Here is a 24,114-nt window from a genome sequence, read left to right as displayed (position 1 = left end):
TTTTTGTTTATGGTCAAATCAGAGAGTTTGGCAGCACGCTGGTTTTTCAGTGAATGTGCTGACATTTTAACAGTCTTTTACCGTCTTTAGGATGTTGAGCAACTGCAGAAAACAATACGCCAGAGAGGATGTGCAAACCTTCGAACACCCTATCTGTACAGAACGCCATACAGGTGTGGCACGAAAGGTTTCTCCTCGATGCCCTAAGGTCAAGGTCCTGTCAACTTTGGGTGAAATCTAATTTGATTGACAGACCCTTATTCAAACTTAGAGAATCAGCTCCACATGCCCTGTATTTCGACAGACTGATTTAAAAACAACTTCCTTGAAACAGAATTGTTACTTAGTACATAAACATTGAAGACATTTTTTGTGACTCCTTACTTTCAATAGGGCTGTGTCCTTAATTTGACTATCAAGATTAAGGTCAAATGATTACATATAATTAAACACCACAACTAACAATCATTTTCATTATTGATTGTCCATAATTTCCCAGAGCCCATGTCAACATCTTCAAATTCATTAATTTGTCCCACTGAAAGCCAATAATATTGAGTTTACAATTATATAAAACAGAGATCTGCAGCAAATTCCCACATTTCAGAAGCTAAAACCATAAAAAACAATTAATCAATCATCAAAATTCTTGTCATTTATTTTTCTGTCAATAAAGTGATTGATAATTAAGCAATATTTTCAGCACTAAATATTAACAAACAGCAGCCAAATAATATCACACCTGTTTTTAAGACTTGCATTGAGGCCTTGTTATTTGATAAAATAGCTTGAAGCTTTTTACCACCCCTACTACCTCCACATGACCTTAGTCATAATGTACTGTCATTGTTTACAGTGATCGAGCCTCCAGCCAGATCTTGCAACCTCACTTTTCACTTCACATTGAAATAAGTGAAGCTAAATTGTGGGCTGACTTTGTCAGACAGTGTCGATAATACACAATGAAGACATAACTCTCCTCTCAAGCCTTGGAACAGCAGGGCTAAACAGGGTCACCGCAAAAAGAAAAAGAAAAATCACGACGCACTTGTTTTCAGAATATGTTGTTGTGGAAATCATCATTTTTCTGGCATTGTAATGTGGTGTGATAGCGGGGCCTCTTTGAATTCCTAAATTAATACTTTATTGCTCCATGCGGGAACAATGAGTCGCTATCTCCTGTTACAAAAGACATTAGTTGAATGGTGGGAAATGAACCACACCTACACGGACAAAGGAATTCTACGGTCAGTCCATCACTTGACCTCTGTTGAGTACCGGTAAATAAACTAAAAAGTCACAGCATGAGAAAATACCATATAATGACAAAGAAACACCTCGATTGTTAAGTAAAGTACAACTGCCTCAGAATTATATTCATGCACAATACACAGTAAGTGTATAGTTACTTTCCAACGCTGCAGTATAAAGTGTAGGACATTGGATCTTGGATTTCTCATATTACCTAACATTTCTTCTGCTGCAGCACAGCAAGTTGCTCTGTGACCCTCTCCAAGGAGAGCAAGGAATGGTTTAACCCAGAAATAAATTCAGTGTAGTGTACTCTTCCAATAGCACTTTATGGCCCGCTTTGCATTCATCACCTCCAGTGAAAAGGTCTGCCACTCCCCACAAGTCTCCACTCCCACAACTATGCCTGTATATCAGTCTGTGGCCTTACAAAGGCTGCCTCAGCCTCCGAAGTACCGTGAGTTAATGTTCGGTGCCAGGCTCCACCGTGGTGGAGCCAGGGTGATGGATACCGCTTACCATGTCAAGCAGTATTTACAGAAAGAGTTAATGTTGTTTCTATTGTGTTGATACAAGGAGGGAGCTGTAGATAGGGAGGACGGATGATGGAATGTGACTGGTGAAAGATGTGGTTGCTTTTCACATTTTTACTTTATCTTACCGGCAGCAGATTGTTGCTGTGAAGTAGAAATACCACTCCTCCAACATTTTAGAGAAAAGCTGCCTTGATTTGTGCTTGATTACCGTTTCAGGATGGTTTAAACCGTAGACTTTAGATTTTACGGTTTAAACACGGGGTTGGAAGGCTTTTCTTTCTTTTTCAAAGGTCAAACTTTTCCAAACTGTTATGAATTAAAGTTGAAACTGCAACATTTAAAGATGATACAGATCATAGTGTTGTAAGGTAAACTGCTGTTTAGGGGCTTGGTTTTCAGTAGTGATAATAAATTAATTATATTCTACAAATAAATGTTTAACTCTAGGTCCACTTACAGCATTTTTTTGGTGGTAAACTGGTCCACCACTCTGGTCCAGACTGAAATATCTCAACACCTACTGGGCTGATTGCTATAGGATTTCGTGCTGACATTCATAGTACCAGCAGAATGCATCCTAATGACTTTGGTTTTCCCCTGACTCTTCCTCTGTGGTGCCACCATGAAGTTGACATTGGTATGCAAAACGAATCAGCCTCAGTTGCACTTAGCAAATTGAAAATATTGTTTAGCAAATTAGCAAATGTTAGCACGCTAACACGCTAAACTAAGATGGTGCAAATGGTAAACATTATGTTAGCAATGTCATTGTAAGCATGTTAGCATGCTAACAAAGCCGCTAGCGTGGCTGTAGACTCTTAGTCCACTTATTAGTAATTATCTCAATTCACACACACAAATATACACACAAATTCAATACCTCAGATAGCTTTGTTAGCCAGGGCGTTGGCAGTACAGTGGTGCACATGAATACAACAAATTGTAATTTGAAGGATATGTTTGCACAATGTGCGCGTTATTTAAACAGGTTTCATGTGTTTACATTTCGGCTCTGCAAAGTTTACAGTGAATCCACCCATCAAACCTCAAACAGGATTTACTTTTGAGTTGTGACTATATCTGCTGTCAAACTACACTCTGTGTTATCTGGATTACAACTTCATGTTGTGAGCTATGGACTCTCAATTTAACTTTTATTATAATTGTTGGGTGTGTGAGGATGGTGACCTTAAATTGTTCCTAAACTCAATGTGAAGTGATCCCACATGATTGAGCATGTAACCCATCACGGACGACTCCGACCAGCTGACTGTGCAGAATGTATTACACATTCAGAGAATACTTTCTTTCCCAAACTCATGAATGGACATTTGTGTCCAAATAAATGTGCTTGCTGTTGAGCCACATTTGCACTTTCGCCGTGTCTTCAAAGAGAAATCCAAAAGCTATTGGTGCAATTTTTTTGGTGGGGGTCAAAATGTGTCGGAGCACAATGAATGATTTGTGGGGACTACAAACACTAGTTTGAAGAACATATTTACCCTCTTGATAAAAGTCTCCTTGTTGTGGTATGCATGAATGCTCGCCTTATTCTTACCATGAACCACTTTCATGATGCTGTACATAAAGATATTCACATGAAAAACAATCTCTAGTCATCAAATAGCTTTGTGTAGGCCTTCAAAGCTGGGTGTCTTCAGCTTTCAACAAGTCCAACAACAAAAAAAAAATCTGTGTCGCTCTGCTGACCAAACATAAAAAGAGACCATTACAAAGGTTGAACTGATCTACCCCTCTTCACCCTCCCGCCCTTTCTTTTGGCAGAAACAATGTTGCTGCATTACTTGACTGTTATCCTTCCCCCCTGATGATTTTCTTTAGCATTTTTTACTTCTCTTGTTTGAACAGATGCCGCCCCCCTCCTGCAGCCCCCATCCTCTGGGATCGCTATAAGACTTAGCACAATGAGGTAAAACTCTAATGCATTAAAGCTGAAAGTTCAGCCCAGTCAGTTCCTTCCAGTGAGCAACATCAAACAATATGATGTATATCACTTCCTGAGGAAAATTTGTATTCCTTTGTTCTACTTTATTTATGAATGGATTATGAAAGAGGTAGCCACATGACCTTGCTCCCCTTCAAGTGCGCCCATTACTGCCCAGTGTTTTAAAGCAGGTTGCTTAACCTGTTGGCCACCAACTAAACCCCAAATAAACTGGTGAATGACTGGTTGAACAGGTGAGTGAAGTCAGATTTAGCCAGCCTTCTTTTCTTCTTCTAATCTGTCCACAAGAATTCTGGGTAAAAACTCTTGAGAAAAGCAGCTGGTGTTGTCTGTAAACAAGGAGGGTGGTGGATCTCAATTCCCTGTGTCCTGTTTCAGCCTTAAATGGGTTACGTGCTTTGAGCGCCACGGAATCCAAAAGGCCCCGGAAGAATCCCAGAACAAATGTCACCTTTGACCTTTGGTGACATTAATACGTGATTGTTTTTCAACCAAATTCTGGTAGCACATTCATGAGCTCAGTGTTGTGAATAGCTGAGGCCATTAGAGGTGTGAAACCTCTTTAACTTCAGCATGCTTTTGACTGACATTCAAGTTCATTTTCCACTACTTTTTGGCACTAATGGCTCAAACAGCCATTAGTGCGACACTATATTGACATGCTAGGATATTTTCCTATTCAAAGAAATCTAGATTGCATTAATTACTTTTGCCATTATCATTGTAAAGAAAGTAACACTGTACTAGTGTTACATCTGCTGCTGGGACCATATCATAGCAGGGAAAAAAAATCAATGTTCACCGGACCACAGCTCCGAGAAAACTGTCCAACCAGCAGCCAAACTCTGCTTCGTACAGACGCATGTTTGCGGTGCTGAAACAAATGGATTTCTTGGAGTATAGCTGTAAACTCAATGTCATTGCTGTTTTTCCTTCCGCATGTCACATTGAGAATTTACACCATCACCAATTATAACATGTTCGTCAATAAAGAACCGCTTTAACCAAAGCCGAATGACACGCGGTCAGAGTCATGTACACACGCTTCATTGTGAATTCAGAACATACTGCATCCACAGTTGTATTTCACATGGTGACTGCACACGGATGGATTATTGGGCCTCCCGGCACAGACGTGGGCAGAGAAACAAGATGGCCATGTTTGTAGTTGTTACGCTTCTCTTACAGTGACATTGTGCAGGTTAAACGAAGCCTATACAGATGCAGGTGCTGCAGAGCTACTCAGCACTGTCAAACTGCTTTGGTAATTCGACTGTATTTTAAATGTGAATGACATGACATCCCCTTTTTCCACCTGAGCCCTGCTTGCTTCAAACCGGTGAGTAGAGCGCAGATAAAACACAAAATACAGAAAATATATCTTGTAAAATAATCAAAATATTGTGTTTATAGGGCTGTTATCACTCAGAAGAAGGAGCTGACTGATACATTAGGTTTTCAGGGCCTTTAATGAAATGTGGACTGTCCAGCTGTATTATAAAGGCCAAAAATAAACAAATATTGGCTTGGTTATGGAAGATACTCAACATTAAAAGTCATTTTTTCCAAAAAGAAACGTCAATATTCACTTCATACCAATCAATTCCAATCGCTGCAACATCCTGTTTGTAGATTTGCAGGAGTGAAGCATGCACATGTAAGTGGATGTCCTCTGAAATGTCGTTTCTTTTTTGGTTTGAAACATATTCTAGTAGATTTTACTCTCTGAGTGTTTTAGTGTTTGTCTGTTAACACCTCGTCTCTAGGTTCAATTGAGTTTTGTCAACAACATTGTTTACTGTCTTGCTCCCTCCATGAAGCAGACTTCAGATGCTCTTATGTACATGTTTGTCAATATTTAGTGGTGATGATGACCGTAATGCAGGCCATTTATCATCCACATTTGTTTCTGTTCTTCCTCCTCAGCATCATGGGCGGTTAAAGCGGGCTCCGCGGCAGCCTCTGAACATACTTTCTCTGTCGGCGGAGAGCATCACGCCGTCGGTTTCCCCTTTATTGGAGCCCCGCCTCGAAGTCAGTCGATCAAATTCAGCATCTCACTCGCCGGCCCCTGACCAATCAGCGCGCAGAGGGGGTGGTCTCGCCGGTGGTCCGTGCGGGCAGTAGCCAATGAGAGCTCGAGCAGCTCGAACAAAGGGCTCGCGTCAACGATCGTTGGTCGCTTGAATGGAACATTATTCATGTGCACGCTGAGCTTATTTAAAGAGACGCGATGAGGTGAGCTCGCGGAGCCCTTATAAAAGGTAACGGACCTCCTCGAGCTTTACTTTTTTTTCTCTGAATGCGGTGAGTGGTGCACGATGGGAGAATCATAGTTTATCATAGTTTTGAATTTAAAGTGTGATTTTCAATCACCCCCCCCCCCCCCATCAAAACACTCCCGGGTAGTCTCACTAAAGGTTTTGGTGATATACTACCATGTCTAATCTTGAGCGCGCTGCTGATGATTCACTCGTAATCGCTTTGCGTGCTCATACCTGCCAGTAAATTACAACATGATCACGCCTTTCAATGATCAGTGCAACAAAGGCGCTTTAAAGTTACTTAAAGCCAAATAAGTTGAGCTGGAGGGCACCAAAAATGACAATAAACGTGGAAGATAATTCCACTTTTTTTTGTTGTTTTAGCCGTTTCATCATGTGTGTGTTTTAGGAAAGAAGCATCAATATCTGTTTTACACACACCCACCGCCCATGCAGCCTCCCAAAGCGACGCGTTTTCGCCTGACCGGGTTCATTAATGCGTAGAGAGGAAGGGGAGGAGGTGGACGGCTCTTCTTCTACGATGCGCTGAGCGCTGCTGTTTCATTTCACCACCGCCTCCGAGCAGCTCACTCCTCCCTCTTCCTTTAGGGTTTAGGCGTTATCTCTAAATTTCGATGAAAAGTGCCAACATTTTCGATTATTCTTTTGTACCCGCAGCCTCGCCGAGAAGACCACTCCACCGGGCGGCGAAGAGAGAAGTTTGAAACCCGCCCAGCTGCTGCTCAGGAGAAGCGCCGGATCCGAGGTCTCACGATCCTACACACCGCTATATTTTAGTTTAATTTTGTATTTTTTTGGGGGAGGTTATCATCGACTTCAGTGAAGTTGTATTAGTAAAAATCTTCCCTGAGAGGACCGCTCATCCGCCCGGCATCATGACTCGGAGATCCTGTGCCATTTACGCCACCGGGATCGTGTGCGCTCACCTCCTGATAGTGGGGATCGCCCTGGTCGTGGCTCAAGTCTTCCAAACAATGATCCACAGCCGGTTAAAAAAGGTGAGTTGTAGTCTCTCTCTCTCTTATTTTATTATTATTTTTAAAAGGTAACGGTTTTCAATGCTTTCTCCTCCTTTCACACTTCTTCCATCTGTCACACTTCAGGGGTTTGAATATTGAAGCATGTCATTCTGCAGTGGTCAATCATGCGCATTCAGCATCTCGCAGTATAGGCTACATACAGGGTCACAAGATCTATCCGGTGTATACATTGTCTTAATTCTTTTACTGTTTACATGAGAAGTTATTCGTGTTTTTGCTGCATTCTGCAGCTGCAGCTCGGCACCATGAACCCAGAGCCTTTCCCCCCCCCTTTCATGAATCCGCATGATACGAGTCTGCAGCGTGCAAGTCCCATTTCCATATTGTGCAGCTTCTGGGGGTTTTGTTCAAGATTGCATTAAGGCATGATGATTAATCGACATTAAACGTTACACGCAGACCTTTCAAAAAATAAAAAGAAGCTTTCGCTTTAGGTAGAAATCCCCTGGAGCTCCCACACGGGAATGATGATTGTTTGACTCTCAGAGGTGAGTTTATCATGACCTTACCCCCATTTTACGGTGTTTATTTTATTTTTTATCTCCTCTCACATTCTTACCCGGATCGTCACCGTTTTATATGATCTGGCAAGACATCACGGGATTCAATTAGCCTTTTAATGAATGGAAGGGAGTCTGGAGAAATGAGAAATAAATGCACGATATGCTCTTTCTGCTGGCTGACACAGTCGCGTTTTAGTGAACCTGCCCAGTGCTTTGCGCATGACCTGGTAACACGGTTCTGTTAATACAGGCGTGATATTCTTCATGGTGGACCACTAATCGGAGCAGGGTTACCGGTGGTGGTAGTAGTAGTAGTAGAAATCTCAGCCAGCGGGGACACGGTGGGTAAGGGGGGGGTCTGAAGGAATGGGGGAAGGGAGTCTTGGTCAGTCCCTGGCTGATCTGTAAAAGTTTGACATGGTGTGTAGAGGAGGATGAGAGGCAGACATCCAGCCTTCTGTCCCACTTGTATACACCAGACAAACCTGCATTCATTTGACTGACATGTCCTTTGTAATGTATGTATGCAATATGTTATTTGTATTGTTCTTTTAACAGCAGACAGTGTACACTGTATGTATGTTTCCAAGACAAATTTCCTTCGGAACAATAAAGTCTATCTTATCTTTGCATTTCCTAACTGAGACGATGAAATGATTGAGAATTAAGTGTGTTGCTTTCAAATCTAACAGAAATCCCCCCACAAAAATTTAGTTCCATTACTGGTCTATATTTGATACTTCTCAAATCAGTCGGCGCTAGTTCAGCCCATTCCCAGTCTTGAGACAAATTGTGTTGGTCAGTGAACCACCACACAGGATTCATTAACATTCATATTGATATTTTGGAGTAAAGTTGTTACACCGCCGTTATTTTTTTACTTGAGCGGGCTTAAACATGTACGTAGAAGTGTGGTGTGACTGGTTGACTTGTGCAGTGGCATGTCTACATATCTGGGGACTGGTGCCTTAGTTCAGGGGTGGTGGGGTGGGGTTGTTGGCAGCTGACACTCTATCCAACCCTGCAGACCCACTGCTGCTCTCTTCCCTTTTAGAATACCTCGCATTCCTCTTACTGACATGAAGCACTGTGCTGGATGCCCGGTGTTACTCCATAATCTGTCCAGTTGAAATGCCTTCGCTTCGTCTTGCAGTCGCTCCCCCCCCCCTCTCCCGCTTAAGAAGAAAAAAGCTCTTCAGAAAAGCTCGACTCACTATTTGTCCAAGTCCGGGACTCGCAAACGGCACCACCTGACACGGTTTCCCCCTCCTGTAGTTAAATTTCGGTCGGGGGCTCATTTGTGTCTCGTTCTGAATCACGGCAGCGACCCAGGGGACCCAAATTAAAGGAAGTTAGTCAAAGTTCATCAACGGGGGACATTATTCTGATGCGGCTGGCGATTACATGAAATGACAGCGTTGCTAATCCTCTTTAGCCACACAGTCTTTCCCATTGAATTAGTCTGGCCGGGACATACTGAACTGACTCCAAAAATCTACCTAATCTGATGTCTGAATGTGGCTCTCTGTAATAATGATGTCGCCGAGTTGTTTGGTACAAGCTGCCTCCAGGACACAGTCTCTGTGTGTCTGAGCTGGGTGTGGAGGGAGGCAGCGGGAAAACTAATGCGAGGAATTTGACAGACTCCGTGGCCTCGGGGGCATGATTTCTGCCTGAGAGCCACCTTGTCCCTTGTTGTTGTTCCAGCCTCGGCCTATCCCGAGTTGTTCTGCTCAGACAGGCAAACTATACACCCACTCATGCCCCTCCCCTCAGCCCTATTTGGGAGTGGAGACTTTTCAAGGTAGTATGACTGATTAAAGTGTTCAAGAACAAGGTAATGCTGGCGAAACGCAGGAGGTTACTTATGAGAAGGATTTCATGCGTTTTCCTTTTTTACCTTTTTGTTTTGTTCCAGTGCTGTTCAGAGCCGGATCTTGTCCCACCACACGTACGTAGGCTGTGCCTGAAGTCGTTTGGCTGAGAGCCGGTTCACTTTGTTTAGTTTGAGTCCCTCATCCAGCCTTTCCACTGGCGAATAAACAACACCGTATTTTGATTGCACCAACAAACCCCTCCACTTTGTCCCTCACTTGTTTGTCTGCTTGTAATAGATCAAGGTTTTTTTGTTTTTTTCTTCTGAGAGATAAATGATGTTCACATAGCTGTAATGAAGGCCTTCTGAAAGACCTTTGTTCAAGATGGGCAAACACAGGGCGTCATGCAGGCTGCAGTCACACGTAATGCTGCAGGGGAAAAGCCAGACCAGTTTCAGAAGTCACACTTTGCACTTTGTTTCTCAAACACATTATGTAAATATTGCTGCTTTAGCAGATTGTTTCATACAAGTCATGTAGGCTGCCCGTGATAGTCATGTGCTTCTGTTGCATTACCTGGTTTCACGTCAGCTCTTAATTAAGACGCAGAAGACATGATCCTGAAGACTCAGGAGAATCCATTCTGCTTAAATACCTCAAGTTCCGTATTTTGGAGGGAATGACGCAGCAGCGTAAACCTAACTGGGATGATTTCTTGGGTTGAATCTGGGATTGTGCAATCTGTAATTCTTGGTTGTTAAGAATAAAAACAAATGCATGCAATGACGACTACAGGCTCATAAAAGTGCCAATTATGGCACACCCTTCTACAGCTGCAACTTAGTTCATTCATTCAAACAGCAAATCCTCTTCAAAATGAGGATTTGCTGCTTTTCTGTCAGCCAAATTTGCCTTTTTTTTCCCCCTCAAAGTAGATATTTTGGTTGAACCCTTCTGAGATCTAACTTGAGGAGTTTTGTAAAGTAGCAAAGGGGAGATGATGCAACAAATCCCCTGCAAGCAATTCTATAGAGCAAAAAAAAGTTTGAAGTTCGGAAGTTGAAACCCAAACAGGAAGTGCCGGCCACACCTTACACTAGATTTTCTCAACGGCAACCGTTTGCAGAAGACAATGTATAGCCTCCTTCAAGAGCGCCTCGCTGGTCTCCAGACAGAGAAGGTTTTCAGGTACTCGCCATGAAAAAGACACAAGAGGAAGTGGGTCACTTATCCTTTCCAATGTTTAAAAATACACCTCAAGAAAAGAATAGAAATAGCTTGCTCATTCCCCTCTGTAACAAACACCTTCAGTCAACATACTGGAAGCTGCTGTTGCACTGAAAGTGGGCTGTTTTACTCTACAGCTGAGTGATGCAGTCAACGGTTTCGGTTGCTCTTGTTCAGACAGGTTACTTACGACTGACTAAAACTTTCAAGCTTGTTTTTTTTTTTTCTCTCCACATGACCACAACCAAAACGTCTGTGAGACCACTCGGGAGTGAAGCCATCTCCTACTTTTTGTGGTTGCTTCGGCCTCTTCTGACATCCAGCATGTTAGTTTGATGGCGAACGCTGCAGAGAAGCCATGTTTTTGTTATTGCAACATGTTGCTGTTATTGTGTCTGATGATGACTAGTAGCCCACAGTCACAGACTCTTGCCTCTAGGCTTGCTGAGGTCAGAATCTGAATGCAGTATTTGCTCAAATTTTCTGCCGATCCAGACTTTTTTTTTTTTTTGTTGCAGCTATCGAGGGCTTTTCTCTGCCTCCCTCTGGGTTTTTGGTGTTTTTGACCCGGCATCAGCTCCTTGCAGAACAGTGTCATGTGTGCTCTCAGATGGCTCTCATTCAGAACAGTGAAGGGCTTTGAAAGTGCCCAAATGCGCGTAAAGCATTGTTCAACCAAAGTGTACAATTTGAGTACCAATGCTCGCCAAACTCATTATCCCAACACTGTCTGTGCTGTTTCTCAATCTGAATGTGTTGTTTTTTTTTCTTCTTTATTTCTTTGTCAATAGGAAATTACTTTGACAGAGAAGAGTCAAATGTTTGAAGCATGGAAGAATCCACCTCCACCTGTTTACATGGAGTATTACTTCTTCAATGTGACCAATCCAGAGGTGTTCTTGGCAGGCGGGAAGGCAGCTGTTAAACAGATCGGACCATATACTTACAGGTAGGTTTGATACGAAGATCTGTCGCCGTAAATGTGTGTAATATATAGTGATGGAAACTCACTCCCCACCCTTGTTCCCAAAAGTCCTGTTTAAGGAAAGATATCTTGCATCTGGGTTCATCTGCAAAACAAAAGATATCTGGACTAACTGACTTTTCCACACCAGGGAGTACAGGCCGCGGGAGAACGTCACTTTCCTGGAAAACGGCACCAAGCTTTACGCCCTGAACCCCAAAACCTTTGTGTTTGTGCCGGAGAAGTCAGCCGGTAACCCCGAGGTCGACATCGTCAGGACTGTGAACATCCCCTTCGTGGTAAGACGCCGTGTCTGGACAGGATAATGTGTGTTATTATGACACGCAGCAGCCAGTAATCATGTCCCTTAGATTTGACTTTAAGTCATTTGATTGGCATGTCTGTTTTTGTTTTACACACGTTATTCCGTAACACACTCCAAGCCATTGTCCTCTTAGTTTTATTGTGACATTTTGATGTGTTGAACATACAAACTTAAGTCTTATCAGGCGAAGACGAACAAGCCTAATGAACTCTAATGCAGCATTGACCGTGAGATTTTCCTCAAGTATTGCAAACGACCCGAGCCAATCTTTCCGTTCCCTGACTTGTTTCTTCGTCCTTAGGCAATCATGAGCGAGCTGAACTCGTACTCCTTCTTCCTGCGAACTTTGGTTTCCATGTATGTAAGGAGCCTGGGCGTCGAGGTGTTCATGTCCCGCACTGTCCACGAGGTTCTGTGGGGCTTCAAAGACCCTCTTCTCACAAAGGTCCACGCTATGAAGCCCGAAGTGGACGAATATTTTGGGCTGATGTGGAAGGTACGTTTTACTCACTTTCATGAATATATATTTAGAGGCACGCTTGATGTTATTTTAGTTCAAAAGTCTTAAGAAAGCGTGTTGCATGCTGGTTGTTGGTGGTTACTAAAACAATAGACGAGCCTGTGGCCACATAAGAGAAGTGAGACTGACCACATGCTGATGGAAGATGCTTGTACTTCCTGTTAGTCTGCAGATCGACATACTCCGTGACAGCAGCAGCCTTGTGATCCTGAGCACAGCATTTATTTATTTTTTACACAGTGCTATAGGTCGATTTATGGATCGCTTGATCAGCAGAAAATTAACTATTTTATGATTTTTTTTTTATTTTTTATTTTTTCAAGCAAAGATTCACAGCTTCTCAAATGTGAGAGTTAGATGCTTTTATTTTTCATTTATGATATAAAAGTGAATATCTCTGGGGTTTGGACTGTAAAACAAGTAATTTGAAGACATCAAACAGTGGAAAGTAGAAGTAGAAAATTTGAATTTTTTTCAGTATGTGATTAATCGATTATTGTCGACAATAATTGGCAGATTAATCGACTAAAATATGTTTTGTTTAAGTGTTCTTCCATTGGCTACTAATGCCTTACTGTGTCTGGTGATAATACACTAAGGGGCATGCTAAGGGTAGCGAATACAAGCAGTATTTATTTCTCAACTCCCAACGTTTCCGACTCTCTGCCGTATCCTGAGCACTTGTCCGTCACAGCAGCTTTCTCTGACCCTCGTCTTGTTTTCTGCAGAAAAACGGCACCCATGAAGGAGAGTTTGTGTTCCACACCGGCGAGGAGAACTACATGGATTATGGCAAGATCGACACGTGGAACGGCATGAGGTAAATACTCATGTCAGGCAGATTTTTATATTTTCCTGTTTCCTACTTTCCTCAATGATAGGAAATACTCCCTCTTGTTAGCGCATGCCTCCCACATCCTCCAACTCATGATATTCACATACAGTAGTTAAACAGCCTGAAAGTCTAAAGGAGAAAGCCTTGATGATTTCTTTGGCGTGAAAGAAGAAAAAATAAACGTATTGGATAAATGTACACCCCTTTCAGCAGTAAGGTAAAAGAGAAATCACTCTTTGTAACTGCAGAGTAATGATTCAATCAACGGAAAACGAATCAGCAAGTATTTTGTGGGGTCCCAACTTGCTGACACTGTTTTCTTGGTTAAATCTTGAATGATGCAGTGCATTTTATAGTCTTGTAGTGAAGTAAAACGTGCATTTCCTGTGAATTGTGGGTTGATTTAGAAGTATACAATACACGTAGGCCAGTAGAGGCTCCTCAAAAGTACAGTACTTGGGTGTAGCTGCAAGTAAATACATTTACTAATGTCACCGGTTTTCTTCTCAATCAATAGGGAGATGTCATGGTGGTCTTCAAATCAGAGCAACATGATCAACGGTACGGACGGCGCGGTCTTCCACCCTCTGATAAACAGGAACGAGCTGCTGTACATCTTCGCTGCGGATCTCTGCAGGTATGCAGATGCCGCTTACGGGGTCATAGATTTGTTTACAGTCAAAGCATCTCGGCCGGGGCGAGGACCAGAACGCCCAGGAAATTGCAGCGACTGAGTCATACACAATATGCTTACTAAGCCACTGATAAGGACCTGAGTTGTGCTTATTACGACCTCTGATAATGAACTCAAAACACACGTGGGAAAGTCAAGAGTAAGTCGACATACTTGGGAGGCTTTAAGGAATGGTTGTACAGGAAGTGGTCCCTCTTGTCCATGACACATTTACTTTTAAAGGACCATAACTGCTGTTTCCTTTTTCCTGATTGCTCTTAATTTAGACTTCTGGACAATACTTAGTCCGTAGTTCTTACTTTATGATCACTGAGCTGTTTTTCTTTTTCTTTCTTAGGTCTATCCATCTAGCCTATGTGAAAGATGTGGAGGTGAAAGGCATCCAGGCGTACCGCTTCGCCCCCCCTATTGACGTACTCATGAACCCCATAGAAAACCCCACTAACGCGGGCTTCTGTGTGCCGGCTGGAGACTGTCTCGGCACCGGGCTGCTTAAAGTCAGCGTTTGTCGAGAAGGTAAGGGACTGCCCTGTTTCTCCCCCTCAGTAGCCAGAGAGTCTGACCCAGTTACCCAGTCCCTCCACCCCTCCTTTTTCTACCCCCCCCCCCCCCCCCCCCAAATGTCCTTTCAGTCCACAGCCCCGTCCCCTGCCTGGTATCTGACATTCCCAGTGTTTGAACCTGATTTTCACTCAGTACACGGTTCAATGATTAACTGTGCTGTCTGTGTGTGGAGGCCATTGAAGTATTTTATGGTGGTCATTGAGTGGAGTGCGACTACTCTGATAAGGCTTGACAGAGTATTATCACTACAGATATGCTACTGTAACCTCACGCTGTTTGTAAAATTACCAGACAGTTTATTTTTTTGGGGTAATTTTGTTCAAACATATACAGTCCTAGTGGGAGAAAACACTTAGTTATATGTATTGATGCATGTGCTAAAACCTGATAGGCTGCCTGTATCAGCTTCTCTGATTCATACGAGGCAAAGGCGTCTGATTGGGAGGATTTTTGTGATGCTTCTATGAGAGCCAATCACAACCAAGCCCTGTTGTCATGTCATGTGCAAAGTGATGTCATTCTGAAACTGCCCGTGTGGTTAAAGAATCGGATCATCTGTCTTTTCTATATGATCTATCATCCGCTTCTACATATATGGAACCGTTTTTTTTTTTTTTAAATCCCTGCTTTTATTTTTGTGTAAAACATCCGCTGTAACAGTTTAGTACAAAATATAAAAAGATGACGTTGCTTTTTGGTGACAGAATTGTGTCGGTTTTAGCAGCAGCAGTATTCTTCAGGCTGAATCCAGTATAGTTTCAACGTGTTTAAATTTGACTTCTTTTAGGCCACAAAATAATAACTAAATAACGTTTTCAGCATATATCCCCCTGAATTTACATTTTTTGCAATGTGGAGAAACGGGGTTAAGTTTAGGCATTTAGACCTTTTTGTATTTGGGAATGTAACTTTAAATAAAGGACAATTGAGCAGTTAAATGATTAAATAAAATGTAAAAAAATCCAAATGTATCAAAGGCAGAAAACGGTGTGTTTAGTGCTGCAGGGTCACTCCTGTTTTTATTGTCCGCTCATCATTATTTAGGGTAAAACACAGGTTCTGACTATCTGCTGCACCTTTACAAAATATGATGTTTTATCTTATCTCGCGTTTCTCTAATCTGTTTTCAGCCCTTGTTGTTTAGAGTCATCTCAGGATTCGAACACTAATTAACTCGTGTTTGTCTCACTTGTTTCCTTCAAGGTGCTCCCATCGTGGTGTCTTTCCCCCACTTTTATCAAGCAGACCCGAAGTACATCAACGCCGTTGAAGGGCTCAGCCCCAACAAGGAGGAACACGAGACCTACCTCGACCTGCAACCGGTACGACTACTGTTTAATTTCCCAACAGGTTGGAGCCATGCGGACGAGTCTGTGTTGAACCTTGCGCAGCTGGTTAATGACCACCTTTTATGTAAATTACAAAAGTTGTTTTGAATCCTCGTGATAGCTCTGCATGTATTCAAACATGCAATATGCAAACATGGTTTGCAAACATGGTGGTTCACATACAGATAACACGAATCAGTTGTTGATCGGTTTAACAATTAGAAAGCCAAATGATGTGTATTACAGCTTATCTGCTTGACATTTCATTCGTACATAGAAATCAGTACAGTTATAACAGTAAAAACAACAAAATACACTGAGGAGGGGAAAAAAATGAAATGGGCAACAAATACTTGAGATAATCTCACCCTGTAAATCTATCAATATGTGAGGATTCCAGGAACGGAAAGGTTCCTGGGCTGTTCTGAGACGTCTTTCTATCGCTTTGTTTCAGACCACAGGGGTTCCCATTCGTGCCTGCAAGAGAGCTCAGCTCAATATCATCCTGAAAAGAGTGCAAGGCTTCCCGTAAGTTAAACTTTGTCGAACTCTGACCCATTTAGCTGTTGCCACACTCGTGTCCTCATTTCAGCCACATGTTGAGCCAGATGTTCTCCCTGACTTCCCTGTCTGTCTCTCTCTTTCGCTCTCTCTCTCTTTCTTTCTGCTCTTACAGCAAAACCAAGTTCATCAACGAGACCATTTTCCCCATCATGTTCGTCAATGAGGTGAGGATTTCATTCAGTACAATCTGTGAACGAACCCTGTTCTCATAAACCCCGTAAGTGGATCACAAATCAATAATCATCTCTCTCGAATCTAGACGGCGACTGTTGACGATCAGTCCGCCTCCCAGATGAGGACGATGCTCCTAATTGTGACTGTTGTGTCAAACTTCCCTTTGCTCATCGTGGGCATGGGCATCATCTTGCTGCTGGTGCTCGTCGTCTTGTTCTGCCGAAACCGCCAGAAGAAGGTAGGAACTTTGCCCCCGTTTGTTGCCGTGTGCTGAGCTGTAGTATTAATCCAAACAGTTACCCTGGTGGGTGCTAGCCACTGACATTAGCTCACATTGTAAATGAGTCTGATAATAGATAGTGGGGGAAATGTGTCGCAGTAAATGCTGCAGTTTGTTTGAGTGGGATTTTGCATGGTTAAGAAGTTTCCTCACTGAGCTGCTGCAAGTTTAACCCCGAGCTTTGTGCACGTTAACTAACACACATGCATGTATTCGGCTAAGCAAAGCCAGCATGGATCCGTTGCTTATTTGTTTTCCTTGCTGAACATTTTCTAACAGTCGATGCATCTTTTGTGTTCAGGATCTCAGTTCCCTGCTGGTCATTGTAGCTATGAGCTAGCTTAGCACTATTCAGTAGCAATTGAATTAGACTAGCCCTGAGAGTAATGTGCAGCACATGCTCACCTCTCTTATCTCTCGCAGTTTAGGACTGTTGATTTGAACCCTGACCGCCACCGTCCTCGGATTACTCTAGTTAAGGTCATTCACTGTCCAAAGAGTTGCCTGCACTTTTTGAGTTGGATGAGAAGATTGATACCACTCTCATGGTATGTTAAATATTCGCCTGGAGACGGTTGGCTTCATGTAGATTAAACTGGAAACAATGGAAAACCTGAAAATGTGTTGAAGTTGTTCTTATTGAACGAACAAAACATAAGTTGTTCAGGACTGAGCTGTACAGGTGCTGATAGGTGGCTGTTGTTACCTTTGCACAGAGCCAGGCTAGCTGTTTCCAGTGTGTAAAGTAAACTTAGCTAACCGGCTGTAGCTTAATATTTAGCGTGCAGATATGAGCGGTATCAATCTCCTCATCTAAATCTCATTAAAGGAAGTATTTCCAAAAAATGCATTGCCGTTTTAGAACGTTAGCTTAGCATTGAGAGGATGTTAAAAACGTGCATAATTGCAATGTGAAGTGTTGTATTAACAATGTTCTAATTTTAATTTTCTGTAACCCCCCTTTTTTCTTTTTCTGTTTTTAGAATGAAGTAAAACGTATTGATTTTACTGAAGCTTTTCATTCTTTTACTGTAAGTCTTAATTTTTGCCTTGTTTGCTATTCTCCTTTCTTAATTTGTTACACATCATCTCTGATTATTATCATTTTTATTTAACTTTATGGGACATGACTTTCCTTTTTGAGTTCTCGCCTCAGTGTAATTTCTTTACTTTTGAAGTAAATGTTTTATTGTGGTGGTGGTGGTTGTGAATACTTAGATAAACGTGGTTTACTGTGAACATTTCACTCAAAACATTTATTCACATTTGAATGTCAGCGTTGAGTATTGAAGAATATTTGGGCGTCTTGCCACTTCGGTGGTTTGCACTGACACCTTTTCTTCTCCTGTTCAGACGGTGAAAGACGACACGGCCTACACTCAGGTCAGCGACAAACCCGACGAGCCGTCAGAAACGCCAGCAAGCCAGCCAACAAGGAACGGCTCCTACATTGCCATGTCTCCAGTGGAGGCCCAGAAGTGTTGATTGAGGATCCCCTCCCCAAGTGTGGAGCTCAGGAAGGGGGCTGAGGGAGCAGCACAGGGGTGTTACATTACCATGGATGGGGGTTTGCATACACAGCGGGCTAATTTTTACTTATTTTGAGAGGGGGAATAGGGAAAGGGGTGGGACACAAACCCCAGTAGATGTTTAGACAACAAAGACATTGCGCCTCTCACTGAGCCCTCTTATGACTGTCTGTCCTCCTCTACTCTACCTGCTGAGCATGGCCCTCGCTGCCTGCCGTACTGCAAAACTCCCACACTCTCATTCCTCTTTTCCATCCTGGTCGGCCTTAAGGGACTCTGGGCGCGGCCGGCCAGGACAAGCCTTTTTTCCGTAATTCTTCTGAGGGAACACGTAGCGTAGGTGTCGCTGTCGCACACGGATGCATGATCCGCCGAGCAGACTCTGCCGACTGATACTGCTCAAGGAGTGTTTTAGTATTCACCTCAACAACGGTGGGTGTTGTTACCGACGTATTCCGGCTCCTTGCCTCTGCATCAGTGGTGAAAATTCAAGCCAACAGATTTTTCTTAGGACAAAACTCTGAGCTCCTTTGCTCAGAGGATAACATAATCAGAACTTGGCATATCCTTTTTGTAACAAAAAAAAAAGGCAGAGGAAAAAACACTGAGCCAAACTATTTATATCATTTATGCCTTTTTTTGTTTTTCCTAAGGTGAATAATTGCACCCCCCCCCACACACACACACACACACAGCACTTCCAGTATCTGTTAGTGAACGTGTGTGCACCTTTATCTGACACTTAGTGTCCTGTTTTGATGGAAAATGGGAAACTATTTGTCTTGATGCAGGCACAGTGTAGTGAAACTTGGAATCATTGTGATTTTTGATCCCCCCCCCCCCCCCCCCCCCTCCCTCAACCTCTCCAGAACACTAGCTAAAACAATATTCCGCAGCATTTCCAAGTTCATCATTAGTGAAGGTGAAATTAATAAGGGTTGCCACCATTAGCTTGATAAAGTTGCACCTTTTTTTTTGGCTTCATCACACATTCAAAAAAAGAACCCACAGAACTTACAAGGGAGACTTGAACCTGCTTTCTGCCTTATGATGGTTCAGCGTGTTCTTTATGTTCATACATTGTTCAAATAAGCTGGAAATCTCTTCTGTCATTATTGTATATATGTAAAAGGCGACATGTTGAGATGCCTCTGACCAAATCCAGCAAGCAGTCCTTCTAGGTGTGCTGAAAGACACTAACTTTGCTCTGGTGTCGACCGCTCCTGCACGTCTACACTGTTACTTATTAGAGAAAGCACAATTTGGACTGCTAAAACCAGTCCTCACACAAGACTACCAGGTTTTTATTTTGTCCTACTTTGATATATATTTACAGCCGATTTGTCAAAAACACTGTCAAAGTGCCGTGAATATAAACAAAAAAAAAGTGGACTCATTGGGCGTTTTGAGGGAGCCCTGTGCACCACTCGCCGCTGTGCAGTCATTCAGTTTGCCAAGGAGCTGTAGGCATTCAGGCAAAACGCAGCACACAGCACTTGAATCACTGTTTGTCTTATGTTTCATGTCTTCTCGTTTTTCTGTCCGCCACACTTGTCTCGTTACGTCAAACCCTGCGGTAGTCGCTAATGGGAAGTGAATTTAAGGCCATAATACTGTCGACGTGGAAAATTCCCCGCACTTTGCCTGGAAATTGTGCCCTGTGTATTTTCGTTTTTGTTTTTTTTGTCCCGTTCATTTCGGTGCAGGTGGTCCATATGTTCAATACATCTCAATGATTTGTTAGTATTGGTTATGAAGGATGCTGATGTAAATGAACACACATCCATGCCTCTGTTACTTGCTTTTCAGCAGATGGAGTGTCTTCTTTTGATATACTTTTGTATTTTGTTATTGCTGCTAAAAAAAATACCATAACCTATGGACTTGTATTTGTACATACGTGTACATATATGCTCGTATTCTCTTTCAGGTTGATCCGCAGAGGCTTTTTCTTTAAGGCTTTCTGTGTTGCCAACCCCTTTTGACACCTGAGCACAAGATACAAAGCCCAAAGCTTGCTGCCATTTAATGGAATTAGCAGTTAGTTATTACTAGCAACACTTTTTGTAAAATGTATCTCACTTAACACACTCATTCCTCTTATTAGCAGATCGTGACCATATCACATGTATTGTTGGAGTTCATTATAGGCGTAGTAAACTTAACGGTTCGCTGGAGGTGCCCAAAAAGCGAGCCGCTTCGTCTAAGATCGGTGTCAGAAGTCTTATTCCGGGATTAATAACACTGGTGGAGAGGTTGAAAGTATTCCTTTAAGGTTAAATCAATTCACTAAATGCCTTTTTTTATTCTATCTACAGGCAAGCAACCGCCGCCTTGTGCAAACTCACAGTCCGTCGTTATCCACCTTTTTAAAGACTTGAACCGTAGAGACCTTAATCCCGAGAGTCGTGTGTGTGTGTTTGCTGCTCGTGCAGCGTCTGTTTAAACACACACCTGAGCCATCCACTGTCTGACTTCTACACCGACCTTTGAGTCCAATCCTTCGAGCCCATTGGCTCGTCCCTGCTTGACCAAAGATAACCTAATAGATCTGCCCCAGCACCGTGTTTACTCTCCTCTGTGATAACGGTTGTACCACAAAACCACCGCTCACCTAATTATTATTTCTTTTTTTCCTTTTTTTTTTTTTATCGTGCCACCGCTTACGTGAAGTATTTGCAGCACTGATGTGTGAGCGTTAACGTGCGTCTATGTGCCTTTTGGCAAGAAGAAAGATGAAATTTCACAAGTTGGATTGATGGGTATTGCTTTTTTTTTTTGTTAACCAGTAAAAGAGCAAACAAAACGAATCGGTGCTCTTTGTGAGCAGATCTCAGTATTATGTAAGACGAAGCAATACAGAGTTGTGTAAAATGTAAGGGGCCACACAATATTTATGTATCTTTTGTTTTTTCCCTTAAATTTGTGATTTGATAGTTGTGTAGAAGTATTTACTTTTTCTGTAGCTTGATTTAGTTTTATTTTTTTGTGGTTCTAATAAGTATTTCATTATTGATCATTTCATATTTTTTTTTCACACTGAAAATACAAAAAGATGGACCAGTATGTGACACTTGGAGCTGTCAAGAGACCGTGTGCGTGTGCGTGTGTGTGTGCGTGCGTGTGTGTGTGTGTGTGTGTGTGTCCGATTGCACCATTTCTGTCAAACTGGAGTGATTTTTACTGGAAGGCTGATTATCTTGATGACTGAGTAAAGTGACGAGTTGATGCTGTGTAGACGTATCTAGATGAATGAAGCCCTACTTCAGGGATGAGCACTAGTGCCGTGCCATACCATCCTTTATTATTCTTTTCCTTAATTTGCTCTTTGGTGTAACAACCGCATCTGCCCATTTCAATGTTCTGAAGTCACTAACAGACGTTTCCTGTTGAGATATACTAATTTGTTTTGCTGCTGAAAATGACAATCCTTGTCATGTGAGGTGCAAAATGAATAATGAGTAATATCCATTCTTAGTTTTGATAATTTACACTGCACAGATGTTTCTACAGTGCTTTTGTAAACATTTATAGTGTATTTGCAAAAAAATAAAGTTGCAGTCAAGTGCAAAATTCACACAGTTGTCTGTCTTTTGATTAACTGTCGGAGAGAAATATGAATGAAGTTCGTGGTACTATAACTGTTCATCCAGAGCAGTCTGATGACTGATGAATACACCCTGGAAAATTTTTTTCATGAAATTGTAAAACTGGACCGGAAAATTGAAAATTAAATTCAACACACATAAATTCAGATGATTTTCAAAGTATAATGTTTCAAAGCTACAAATCCAATAGTTTTTTTTTAAGGAATATTTAGATATTTGAGGAAATTGATACCACTCCAATCAAAATGAAGCTATAGCTTTTTAGCTTAACTTAGCATAGCATAAAAGAAGGAAATAGACCGGCACAATACCCGCCATGAAACCACAACGTGACAAATTTACACTTCAGTTTTTGTACGGATTAACAAACTGATTTTTATTATTTTTTTAATTAGTGAGCATTAGAGAAGCCAGGCTAGCTGTTTCCTCTTGTTCCCAGTCTTTATGCTAAGCTAAACCAACCAGCTGCTCTCGATAGCTACACCACTGTACAAACATGAGTGGTGACTGACTCTGACGGTAAACAAATGAGCATATCTTCCCAAAATGTGGATCCACTGCTTTAAAATTCAATGTTATGTATTCACAAGTGCTTAAATGTCACATTTAGTTAATCAGTTGCATATAAAATCCAGATTTTCATGTAATTTTCTTCCTTCCATAAATAACAAGTCACTGTGACTTGCATTTTCTGCATGTTTTTGCTTTTTTTAAGTCTAATTAAATGCAATCTTGACATGTTTTTTATGGAAGAAATTCCCTTTATAAACATTCAGGCCAAAGTTGTTTGATAACGTTTATTTCTTTTTCCCTTGAATAACTGGACAAGCACACAGAGATTAGAGAGCAAGGACTTTTTCTAGACTCACTTTTATGCATAAACATGCAACACATTCAGGTGAAAACCCTTCTCTTATGCGCAGTAACGAGATATCTTTGTGACTCTTCCCACTCTTTTCAAACCCTTCACAGGTTTGACTCAAGCTCAGGCAGGTTCTTAGGGAGAACGTTTGTGTCACGCATCTCAAGCTGCAACAGATACACACTGTTAATCGTGTAGCTGCAGCTGTATTCAAACTTGTGGCCTCGGGGGAAGTTACGTTCTGAACTCTTTTGAGAACTCGAATCATTTGCTGCCCTTGATATTATCGTTTCAGGGTCTGCGGGCATCACATGCACTCTCTCCTTCAGTCTTTCCATTAGGTGAACAGTATTTACTGCTTTTGGGACCGGATCGACCTTCAGTGGAGTCGACGCTCTTGCTGGCTGACGCTTCACTGCGACTCTTCTCTGCTGATTGAAGTGAAGTGCTTTCTTGTACCCTCTGGAGTCTAGGTTCATTTTTGTCTTTAGCATATTTTGAACTGTCCTCATCCCACATGAATAGTATCTTTTCTTTGCAGATTAAACTCAGCTATGAGTCTGACTCAGCATTTTGTCAACTTTACTCATTGTTAAGCTGCTAGGAACCCAAAAGACAATAAAAGATAACATTGAACATTTTAGATATATGTGAAAAGAACAGTTTGTGGTCGAAATAAATATTGTTCCACTTTTTATACACAATGCAGTACGAAATCCCAATAATACATTCTATTTATATATAAACCGGAAAAACGGTGGAGCGAGTAAGTGTTGAGTCTTAATTAAAAAAATAAAATAATTATTTGTGATGGTGTCAAACCAGGGGAACAGATGACCATTTCAACTTTGAAGCTTCACCCCTGCAGGCCGGTCGACTTGACATAAATAGTTGTAGACTTTATGTAAGGCACTGTCATGTGGTAACGACTTTGTTTTGCTGATCAAGAAATTTGTTAATCATAAGTATTTCCTGAGTTATTTGGGTTAAATTATAGCCAAAATACAGTAGACACAGAGTTCAGTAGGTATATTTCTTAGGAATAATTTACAAATAATTGCTTGAAGCCCACAAACACACGTGTGACATATAAAAATAAACTGGCAATTGGAGCTGAAGAAGGTCATATAATGTACTTTTGATGTTAACTGAGGAGACATTTATAAGAAAATGATATTATATTAGGGTTCAAATGGTGAAGACAAATGGTATAAACCCTCAAAACTGACAAAACCTCATACC

The 24,114-nt window shown here is 41.9% G+C and overlaps 1 protein-coding gene across 2 annotated transcripts; it reads left to right on the top strand.

The window, feature by feature from the left end:
* The first annotated feature begins 6,601 nt into the window (after window positions 1-6,601).
* scarb2a (scavenger receptor class B, member 2a) lies at window positions 6,602-21,979 on the top strand. 2 transcript variants are annotated; one of them, XM_076104837.1, is made up of 13 exons: window positions 6,602-7,036; window positions 11,417-11,574; window positions 11,741-11,888; window positions 12,216-12,410; window positions 13,163-13,254; window positions 13,787-13,906; window positions 14,301-14,479; window positions 15,731-15,849; window positions 16,310-16,383; window positions 16,532-16,583; window positions 16,679-16,831; window positions 17,857-17,904; window positions 18,227-21,979. In XM_076104837.1, exons 1-13 carry the CDS (start codon window positions 6,914-6,916, stop codon window positions 18,356-18,358), a joined length of 1,593 nt encoding a protein of 530 aa, XP_075960952.1. In that variant the 5' UTR covers window positions 6,602-6,913; the 3' UTR covers window positions 18,359-21,979. The 2 variants fall into 2 exon arrangements, with proteins under 2 accessions (XP_075960952.1, XP_075960953.1); XM_076104838.1 differs by lacking the exon at window positions 17,857-17,904.
* The last annotated feature ends 2,135 nt before the right edge of the window (window positions 21,980-24,114 follow it).

The sequence above is a fragment of the Anarhichas minor genome, unplaced genomic scaffold (assembly GCF_050575085.1).
Source record: "Anarhichas minor isolate MPS153535 unplaced genomic scaffold, ASM5057508v1 ptg000030l, whole genome shotgun sequence".
In the NCBI taxonomy this organism is placed as follows: Eukaryota; Metazoa; Chordata; class Actinopteri; order Perciformes; family Anarhichadidae; genus Anarhichas; species Anarhichas minor.
Note: the sequence above shows the minus strand (reverse complement) of the source record. Positions and strands in the feature narration are given on the sequence as shown.

Excerpts from the sequence above, each read along its gene's own strand:
- scarb2a (XM_076104837.1), top strand. The coding sequence starts at position 6,914 with ATGACTCGGAGATCCTGTGCCATTTACGCCACCGGGATCGTGTGCGCT. Across the intron at positions 16,832-17,856 it reads GCCGAAACCGCCAGAAGAAG|AATGAAGTAAAACGTATTGA; the intron begins GTAGGAACTTTG and ends TTCTGTTTTTAG. Across the intron at positions 17,905-18,226 it reads AAGCTTTTCATTCTTTTACT|ACGGTGAAAGACGACACGGC; the intron begins GTAAGTCTTAAT and ends TCTCCTGTTCAG.